At 32.0% G+C, this 11,222-nt stretch overlaps 2 protein-coding genes across 2 annotated transcripts; both read right to left on the reverse strand.

Moving 5' to 3' along the window:
- Window positions 1–1,967: 1,967 nt before the first annotated feature.
- Window positions 1,968–2,903, reverse strand: LOC120596755 (olfactory receptor 6C3-like). Its single transcript, XM_039855217.1, is given in 2 exon segments — window positions 1,968–2,623; window positions 2,626–2,903. Coding segments are annotated over 2 exon segments (927 nt in total). The 5' UTR covers window positions 2,897–2,903.
- A 7,367-nt stretch (window positions 2,904–10,270) lies between these two features.
- On the reverse strand, window positions 10,271–11,222 carry LOC120596753 (olfactory receptor 6C3). The gene has a single exon (XM_039855215.1). It carries the CDS (start codon window positions 11,204–11,206, stop codon window positions 10,271–10,273), a length of 936 nt encoding a protein of 311 aa, XP_039711149.1. The 5' UTR covers window positions 11,207–11,222.

An 11,222-nucleotide genomic window follows, 5' to 3' on the forward strand; every position in this document is an offset into this window, starting at 1 on the left:
AAGAAGAGGCAGGAAAACTCACATTTTCTTTGTCAGTGATGACATTACCTGGCCTATAGGCAACTTAGACCTAAATTGTTACATTTATTAAATTAAAATTTAATTATGTTATTTTTTTCTCCTTGTTAGAATTTGAGAAAATTTAGGGCAAGAATCATTCTTTTTCATCACTATATCTCCAACACCTATCATAAGTAAGTAGAGGCTGAATGAGTAAATCACACATTAGAAAGCCTTTTAACAATTCTAATATTTAACATGAATTCTATTCCTAAATTATTACAAACGAAAATGAAAGTTATCCAATTAATCTGGATTTTGTGGTTTAAGAAAAGTGGTTTAAATCCCAGTTTGGAAAGCTACAATTTCAAACTCAGTTTCCTTCTGTTCATTCACTTATACATTAAGAATAATAATGCTAATTTTATAAGAGTTTTTGTAAAATGAATATTGAATATAATTTGCCTATAAAGGAGAGTGTGTAAAATCTTAGCAACAGATGTTATTCTTCTTCCCTACTTCTGAAACCTCCAGAGTTAGTTCTAGATCTGCCAATTGAAGTTCAGTTCCCCAGAAAGTTGAACTCACACCAGTTTATCATAGTTTCGTGCATTTTAATTGATATGTTTTACGTTGTTCGTTGTTTTTTTTTTTAATTTTTGAAGATATTTAATCTACTTAAAGAAAAATACCTGTGACTGAAAGAGAATAATAATTGTGGGTACCTCATAAAGTTATTGGCAGGATTAAATGAACCAATACAAAGAAAAAAATGGATCTGGAAAACAGTAATTGCTGCAAAAACTTTTTTAATTTTCTACCTCTCCTCCTTTTCCTTTTCTTTCTCTTTATATCATAATTATTGTTAATAGTATAAAGAATTTTAATATATGTTTCTAATCATTTAATATATTTACGTAGATATTTATATTTTGTTCCCACTCCCTGCCCTGGGTGATTGTGGTTATTTGATTTCATGCAAATGCCAAACAGAATCGACATTTTCTAATAACGTTCATTTCCATTACCTATGAAGAATGAAAAGTTCAGAAATCCACATTGTATCCTGACACTCTCTTCATCAAACTAAATATTCTATGTCTCTTCGAAAGTAAACCGCTTCTACTCAAAATCATGATCATTAACCTAGATATTTTACTTCATCCAAGTAATCATTTGAATGTACAGAACATTCTGAAGCAATGTTCAGTTTTATCAAATTTATTGAGTTTAATGTTTGAGAAATTTTAATATGGAAATAAAAAAAGTATAGAGGTGCCTCAAAAACCTAAGAAATGATCTACCATATAATCCAGCAATCCTTCTACTGGGTCTTTACTCCAAAGATTTGAAAACTCATATCCAAAAAGATGTTTGCACACTGATGTTCATAGCAGCATTATTCACAGTGGCCAGGACATGGAAGCAACTGAAGTGTCGATGATTGGCTAAAGAAGCTGTGGCACATATATACAATAGAATATTACTCAGCCATAAGAAGAGATGAAATACTGCCATTTGCGACAACGTGGATGGATCTTGAGATAATCATGCTAAGCGAAGTAAGCCAGACTGAAAAAGTAGAAAATCACATGATATCACTTATATGTGGAATATAAACCTAAAAGCAACAAATGAACAGGACAAAAAACAGACTCAGGGACATGGACAATGGACTAGTGGTTACCAGAGGGTAGGGGGTGGGGAAGGAGGAGAGAGGTAGACAGGGTAAAGGGGTCAAATATGAGGGGGATAGGGAGAGGGTGAAGTGGGTAAAGGGGATCAAATATATGAAGGAAACTGGACTTTGGGTGGTAATCACACAGTAGAATATATATATGTCAAATTATATAATTGTATTAACCAATGTTACCCCAATAAACTTACTAAAAAATTTAAAAAAGAAAATAAACTCTTCAAGAGATCTAAAAAAAAAAAATTTTGTTCTTTTAACAGTATTAGTACTTTCATTTACTAGAGAAAAACATAATCTTTTGGATAGTATCCTTAAAGGCTTGCTTCACTTGCTGGTTCCTCAGGGTGTATATAAATGGAGTCATCATAAGAGCAATGGAGGTATTCAGAATGGCTACTCCTTTGGTCAATGACGCCTTTTCTTTTGCTGAAGGGTTGGCATACATGAATATACAGCTTCCGTAAGAGATGGAAATGACAATCATGTGAGAGGAGCATGTATAAAATGCCTTTTTCCTCTGACTGGCAGAAGGCAGTTTCAGAATTGCCCTAATAATAAACATGTAGGATAGAATTATTAACATCAAAGTGAAAAGGAGAATCACTATTGCAGAGTAAAAACCAATCACTCCTAGGAGCCAGGTGTCTGAGCAAGATAATTGCAAGAGGGCAAAATAGTCATAAGAAAAGTGATCAATGACATTGGAGCCACAGTAATCTAACTGGAGAAAAAAAACTAGTGGGAAGATATTTAAGAATCCTGCCAGCCAAGCACAAAAGATAAGTGACATGCAGACTCTTTTGTTCATGATAGTTGTATAACGCAGGGGTTTGCAGATGGCCATATAGCAATCATAGGACATGGCGGTTAGAAGATAAAATTCAGTTATACCCATGAAAATGAAGAAAAACAATTGAACTGTACAATGTACGAAATAGTTTTGTCTCTGGTGATAATTGTGCCCAGAAATCTTGGAATACAGACATTTGTAAAGGATATTTCTAAAATAGAGAAGTTCCTGAGGAAGAAATACATAGATGTCTGTAGATGGGAGTCCACCAAGGTTAGGGTGATGATGGTCAAATTTCCAGTGACAATTAATACATATGTAATAATTAAAAAAAGAAAAATCACAATCTGTAGCTCTGGGTCATCTGATAGTCCTAGAAGAATGAATTCTGTGGGTACTGTGTTTTTCATTGCTGATTCTTTTTCCTCCCCTTTAGAACAGAAAATATATGTTCCCCCTTCAGAACATAAAAAATCAGAATTGAGGCTAGACTATAAAATTTAAAACATATTCTTGATGAATAATCTATGAAATTCAAAAACACATGTTCTCCTTTAGCAACCTTCTTCGACTTCTATTTAACCTTGCATTAAAGTAATGAATAGTACCCGAAATTAAATATTTATCTTTTTTCTTTGAAAATACACAGATTGTGGATTAAAAAAATCTTGTGCTAACATTTAAACAGAAGCTATTTCTTCTATAGTTCTTTAAAATTAAGTTTCTAATTATTCTTTAATAGATTTAGCTCCTTTTATTATAATATGTGAAAATATATAATTTTTATTTTCCTTTTCTGAATATTATAAAAAACAGTCTAGATTGTGGGTAACCTAAATACAGAATTTGAAAGCTTACAGAGATTATTCAGGCCTGCCTTCATGTTTTATATTTGGCACACATAATTTAGAAAACTTTTACAAAGTTAAACAACTAGTCAACATAGTCATCATCTTATTTTAGAACACACATGTTTATCCATGGGAATGTTTTGTTGGCATTCTCTACTACATTATTTTCTTAAGAGTTTGGTTGATGCTATCACCCTCCCCACAACATTTTTTTTCCCTTTTCTGATAAAAAGGCCAGACAAACAAGAAAGGTAAACTTGTTATTAAAATAAATAGTTATTATAATAAATAATTGCCTAGAAACATTTTAATTCATACAATGTACAATTCATTCTTTTGTTTATAATATTGCTATAACAAAGGAACAAGTAGATGGTCAATATTACATTTATTGAGAAAGAGATTCTTTTTAATAGGGGATGTCTTTTTATAGTCCTATCTTATAATAGAATACCATTAAATTTAGAAAACAGTAATGAACAATCCAAGACCTTCTTCTGGGTTCCTGTTTTAGGGCTCTGTTAATAGTCTTTTTGGTAGTAAACAATTATTTAACTTTTAATATTGAAAGGAATGTAAATCTACAAAAAATCTATGCAAATAATACCTTAAAACATTTAAATAAAATGGAATATTATGTTGTAGAATAACAAATTTACTTACTTCTGGTTCTTCTTGATGATTTAGCCTTAAATTTAATCATCTGATTTGCTTAAATGTTTACATAATTTCAGAGCTGGTAAATTGAATTAGCAAGTTATTTGATTTCTATTGTACTATCAAAACAAGTGTGGTGATTTAATTTTTTCGTGGCTCTCAGGGATCATAGTTCTCTGTTGGTATATTAGTCATATGTGACCCACAATATCTTTCATTCCATGTGTTGTAAAATTTTCGGAACAATTTATAATAAAACTCATTTCTGCTTTTTGTCTCTCACCCAAGCTCTGTGTACAAGCTCAGTTACACGTGGCAGACCAGTACTCTTTCATTTGCCCCCTTTTCATGCAACATAAAACATTTATTAAACTTTTTTTGTATTTATGCAAAAATTTTAAATGAATGTTTTGTAATTCTATGATTATACATCTATAAAATCTAAGTAATGTTTTCATTAGGCATAAGAGATTTATATTTTCCTGCAAATGTTGTTTTGAAAAATAGAAATAGAATGTCCTGTATATGTACAATACAATGGAACTGGACTTATTTTATCTGTGTCTTTCTTCTTGGCTCAGGGGAATTCATTAAGTAAACAAAGTGCCAAGGAGAGACATAATTAAAAGATACGGGCAAATTACTTTTATAAATATAATAAAATATAAAAAAATAAAATAATTGAGGTAATGAGACAAATATATAAACAAGAGGCGATACTGAGTATGTGAAAGTTTGATTTAGAATTTGACTCTCCTATGATTGTACAAGAAATCCATACTTTTCTCCCAGAAATTCTGGACTTAACCTCAAGAGGGTTCATGTGCTAATATCCTTTGAATTTTGGCAAACTAGTGGAGTTCTCTGCCATACTAGAATAAAATCTAGAAAACACTGCTTTGGATTTCTGGTATGATTTGATTGACTTCTGATATGGACAACATAATAAAGTCTGATGAGGAATTTTTTTCCAAAATTGACCCTTTTGATTCAGAGAAAGCTTTCCCATGGCCCATGGCTAATATCACAACGATATTTGCTATGAGTTATTTTTATTGCTTTTGACTGCTTTCCTTCACTATATCTTTTACTTTTATTAGATCTTAATGTTAAATTCCTTTGCCAATATTTGTGAATATGACATCTTCTCACTGTGAGACTATTTATGGACCAAGAAAATAAATATTTGGAAATCAGGCTTTGGATCTTTTAACTTATTTTCCTACTTTTGTAATGAGAGATAAAAGTTTTATTACAAGAAGAATATAATACTCATATACTATATATACATGTAAGTGTAATACGATTTTTACATTTAGCAATTTATCCTTATTTTCTTCATATTTATAAATATGGACATAAGTCATGTATGCATTTAATGCTAGAAGTGAAGATTTTTTTATAGGATTTAAACATGAGAGAATTTGAAAGTGGGACAGAAAAAAGACAAATAGGAAAGGTTGAACAAACTACTAGTTAATATATAGGACAATACGTAGACATTGAGGTGTGTTGATTTATAATTCATACACATTAAAATAAGCATTAAAAGTATTTATTCAATATATTTTAGTAGAAATAGTGAACCTGATTTTCTACTTATGAAATTCTATTCATTTGTCTTTTTTTGTATCCTAAAAGTGATTCTATTCATATTTTGTATCTTAAGCTCCTTAACAATAATGTAGCAATATATATATATTTTTGATTACAGGCATTGACTACACACTTAAATTAACGCATTTTTTTTCCCCAAATAGACAACAAAAACCCTTTGAAATGAGTATTTTTATTATTCAGATAAAGAGTTAAAGCAGAAAGAAGTTAGTTAAGTATCTTGTCTTTACCACATGTGTATTTGTGAGCAATCTTTATTGATTGTCTTCAAGGAAAAGGAAGTAAATTTCATTTGAAAAATCCTATTAGACCTTTTTTTCATATGTTTTCTCAGTCTTCTAGATGCGGAATTGCCTCTCTTTCTTCCTTGATCATTCTCTCGCTCTCTCACTTTCTACCTTTATTTTTTTATTCCTAGTTCTTGATAGCTCTCCAGTTTTTTTCTAGGCCTCCTAACAATTTACTTTTAAATTTAGACTGATTTATTACACTCTTATCCACAAGCTAGTAGGACATCTACTTTTTAATAATGTCTCCAATTACCTCTAAAGTATTATGAGGTTGATGAGTGACTACGTTTTTTTATCTTTAAATTTATTGGGGGTGACATTGGCTAATAAAATTATATAGGTTTCAAGTGTATAGCTCAATAATATATCATCTGTATATTGCATTGTGTTCACCAGGCAAAATCAAATCTCCTTCTGGAGTGACTATGTTTTAAGCCAATGAAACATATAATTCAGCCACCAAGTTTTACTTTCCTTAGAGAGTGTACGAAGAATTTCAATTACAAATAGTATATTACTGTAGCATGTTCAAAATCCAAAATAAAGTTTATTAAATTGCAGTGGTTAAAAGATCCAACTATTTTAAGACTTTCTCTGAAAATTAGGCAAACATCACAATATTATTGACTATATTCCCCTTCACCTTTTTCACCCATTCCCCCAAACCCTTCTCCCTGGTGGCTATCTTCTTTGATCTCTGTTTCTAAAAGTCTTTTGTTTTGTTTTGTTTTTTAAGATTCTACATATAAGTGAAACCATATGGTATTTGTCTTTTTCTGCCTGGCTTATTTCACTTAGCATAATACTCTCTAGGTCCATCATGCTGTTGCAAATGGCAAGATTTCATTCTTTTTTTTATTGCTTCATAATATTCCATTGTATGCCACATCTTTTTTATCCATTCATCCATAGATGAACACCTAGGTTGCTTCCATATTTTGGCTACTGTAAATAATGTTACAATAAACGTAGGGATAAATATATCTTTTTGAATGAGTGTTTTCGTTTTCTTTGGATAAATACCCAGAGTGGATTTGCTGAATCATATGGTATATTTATTTTTAGTTTTTTTGAGGAATCACCATACTGTTTTCCATAGTGGCTGCACCAATTTGCAGTCCTACCAACAGTACACAAAGGTTCCCTTTTCCCCAAATCCTCACCAACGCATGTTGTTTGCTGACTTTTTGATAATAACCATTCTGACTGGTGTAAGATGGTATCTCATTTTGGTTTTGAATTTGACTTCCATGATGATTAATGAACATCTTTTCATATGCTTGTTGGATATTTCTCCAATTCTCAAAGGTTATTTTTTGCAAGAAATGGTACACAGAGCCCCAAATCTGGATGCTTTATGGGCTTCTTGCTATTGGGTTATCATTATACCTTGCAACTTTTATGGAACAGAGAAAGGAAATACATTTAAAAAATAATAGTCTCACATTGATGTTTCTTATTCCAGTCTAATAACAGAATTTTCCCACTTCTTCTCTTATACCACATTTATATCTCTTTTCCCCCACAGTGCAACTGTAACTCCAACAACAATCTGCTAACCTATCAACTACTCAGTTCTGCAACACACACAGAATTGTTATACTCCTATTATTATGAAAACACTCTACCAAATAAAGTTCATTTTTTTTGTGGTGTCTGTCCTACTGATAACCAATTGTCAAAATATTATCTTGCAAAATTACATGTATTAGTTCTTTGTTCTTCCCCCTACATGGTTATCAACTTGTTTTAAAATTATGTTTACTTGTGTTTTCAATTTTAGGTTTTTTCCCCCTCATTCTTCTTCATGAAATTCTGTCTTTGGAATATGCGAAACCATGAGGATATTTCAAAACTTAAAACTACTTAAACAGGTATCCTCAGAAATGGATCACTTATATTTTTAACTACATTGATCTTTCTCTTCATGCCTGAGTGCATGTTTTAATTATAGAAGTTTTATGTTATACTTTAATATCACTATGGTTAGTCCTTTCATATTTCCCATTTCTCAAGATTTCTTAATCATTACTGCATGCTTGTCTTTCCATATGAAATTTTAGTACTGGTTTTAGTATCAGTGTTGTTCTGCTTAGGCCAAATGACCAAGAAATTCTAATGCAATTTGAAGCATCAATAACAAATAAGAATGCTATATGGCACTTCTGTTTTGCCACAAGTGGAGATTCACAGCACAAACTGTGATTATGGGACAACCTATTGCAGATATGCATTTGCCTTTTGAACAATGCTACCTAGCTTGCTACTGGGTCCTAGCAGAGATTAAAAGCAAAACCAAAGGACATCATTTGACCATTAGATTGGAGCTTCCCATACTGAACTGAGTGTTATTGGACCCTCTGAGCTATAATGCTGGTGATTAGCAGCAGCAATCTGTCATCAAAGGTAGATAGTACTTAGGAGATCAGACTTGAGCAGGTCCAAAAGGCACAAGTAAAGCTAATGAACAGATGACTCAGACTCCTTTGAAACAAATTTCTGCTTCATTATATCCTCTTTCTTTATCCATATATATGGCCTTATTGGGAATACCTAAAAAATAACCAAGAAATAAAAATATATACCTGGTTATAGATGTTCTGAATAATATGCTAGCATATTATTCTGGGGATGATTTATAGATAAAATATATCTATGTAAACAATATTTTTAAAAAATGCTGGTATAACCATATCATGATTAGTCAATGTTGATGTTACTGAAAAAAGTATACTTTGGATAGAGAGGAGTTGGTGGTTTTCATAATGATAAAAAACTCACATTCACTAAGAAGATCTAACAGTTCCAAATTTGTGTCTGCATAAAAATACAGTGTTAATATTCAAAAAAATAAAAAAATTAATGTAACTACAAGGAGAAAGAAACGATTCCATAGTTATATAAGGAGATTTAAATAGCTCAGTAAGATAAAAACAGTAAAAGTACAGAAGATTTAAATCATGCGATTAATGAACTTGAACTAGTAGAACACTGCACTCAACTATCACTACCCATAATTTTCAAACGTACAGGAAATGTTCACAAAACTCTGAACATAATTTAAGCCATGAAGTGAGATTCAACTAATTTAGAAGGATTTAATTTAAATAAAGTATGTTTTATGACACCATAAAAGGATTTTTTGGAAATTTTATGCTCCATTGGACCCATTTACAGCAGATTGAGGCAAATACAGCTCAGTGGTCCCTCCCTCAGGAGAAAAAGAAAAGAGTGGAGCATGTGTCCAATATTTGGGTTTTTCAGGTGCTTCTGAGGACTGGTGTCTGTCTAGCGCATCTTTCAGTTTTTATGGGACCCAACATACTCTAGATGCCTGGAAGCTGCTGGTATGCTGTTGCTTCCAGGACATAGTTACAGAAGCAGAGAGAGCAAGAGATTACAACCTTTATCTTTAAAACACAAGTCTGAGGTGCTACATCCTCAGAAAAGTTTTGAGAGGCCCCCAGAATCTCTAGGGGGACTGACTGGTGATGGTCTTTTCTTTACCAATCCAGTTTAAAAAGACTGGGAGAGGTAGTTGTTTTCTCAAATGGGTAGATATCAACACAAGGTTACAGGGAACATAAAGAAACAGAAAAGTGACCCATTCAAAGACAGAAAATAAATCTCCATTAAACAGATCTTTAAAAAATAAAAGAAAAATGAACACCTAACCAATAATAGCTTTGATAAAGATACTCAATAAGTTCGAGACAGCACCATGTGTTTTAGTTTTATTGCATCTATTCTGAATTTTTAAAAATATAAATATTTTCTAAAAAATGATAGAGAACATGAAAATTCTACAAATAATACTTAATGTCAGGCTCAATATTTATCTTGAAAATATGTACTAGATTTCACAAAGTAAAAAGCTCTACATTTAAAGTGTACTGCACTAATACATATTGCCTCATAGAGCTGTATTTAATAAAAAACATATAGATCCTTTAAATGTAAAGGAATTATCAATGTCATCCTGAAAATACAAAAAATTACACACTAATTTTTAAACTTTACACTTGATATACAATGTGATATTATATGCACCCTTTTAGGAACTAATAGTAACAGAATTAGTATTATTTTTTACCTCACATTATAGAGTGTATCTCAAATAAATACATTTCACTTCCAGAAAATTTTGCAGGAAAAATAAACTTTACTATATTTTAAAATAAGTCAATTAAGCATGTATTGGAGAAACTTGGGTATGGAATTGGAAGAAATGGGAAACAACTACATTAACAATAATTTTGCATATAAAGAGACTATAAAGAATGAGCATACTTATAAAGAAGTTTAGGAATATTAAGGTTTTACTTAATTGCTCTTTTAGAGTGCCCTTTATTTTTGACATAATAAAAATTCACTTATTTGTAGAAAATACTACTTTACGGACCATGTCTTTGAAGGCTTGTTTTACTTGCTGGTTTCTCAAGGTGTAAATAAAGGGGTTCAACATGGGGGCAACAGAGGTATTGAGGATAGCTACTCCTTTGGTCAATGATGCCTTTTCTTTTGCAGAGGGATTAGCATACATGAATATACAGCTTCCATAAGAAATGGAAATGACAATCATATGAGAGGAACAAGTGGAGAAAGCCTTTTTTCTCTGACTGGCAGATGGAATTCTCAAAATAGTCCTGATAATGTACATATAAGATAAAATCACTAATGCCAAAGTGAATAGCAAAGTAGTCAAAGCAAAGTAAAAACCGATTACTTCTAGGAGCCACGTATCTGAGCAAGATAGTTGTAAAAGGGGAAAATAGTCACAAGCAAAGTGATCAATGACATTGGAAGCACAGTAATCCAGCCGAAGGAGAAGCATAAGGGGTGGGAAAATGGTCAGAAACCCTCCCAGCCACGCACACAGCACAAGGAGGGTGCAGAGTTTCCTGTTCATGATGGTTGTATAATGAAGGGGTTTGCAGATGGCAACATAGCGGTCATAGGACATGGCAGTTAGAATGTAAAATTCAGTCACCCCCATGAAAATAAAGAAAAATAGTTGGGCTGCACAGTTATTATAAGAAATAGTCTTATCTCTGGTGATAATTGCCCCTAGAAATCTAGGGATACATACAGTTGTAAATGAGATTTCTAAGAAAGAGAAGTTCCGGAGGAAGAAATACATAGGCGTCTGTAGATGGGAGTCCGCCAAGGTTAGAGTGATGATAGTCAGGTTCCCAGTGACACTTAATATATATGTGATAAATAAAAAGAGGAAAATCACAATCTGAAGGGCAGGATCATCAGAAAGACCTAGGAGGACAAACTCTGTGATTACTGTGTGGTTCATTTCTCTCTCTCTCTCT

The sequence above is a fragment of the Pteropus medius genome, unplaced genomic scaffold, assembly GCF_902729225.1.
Source record: "Pteropus medius unplaced genomic scaffold, Ma_sr-lr_union100, whole genome shotgun sequence".
NCBI classification, from domain to species: Eukaryota; Metazoa; Chordata; class Mammalia; order Chiroptera; family Pteropodidae; genus Pteropus; species Pteropus medius.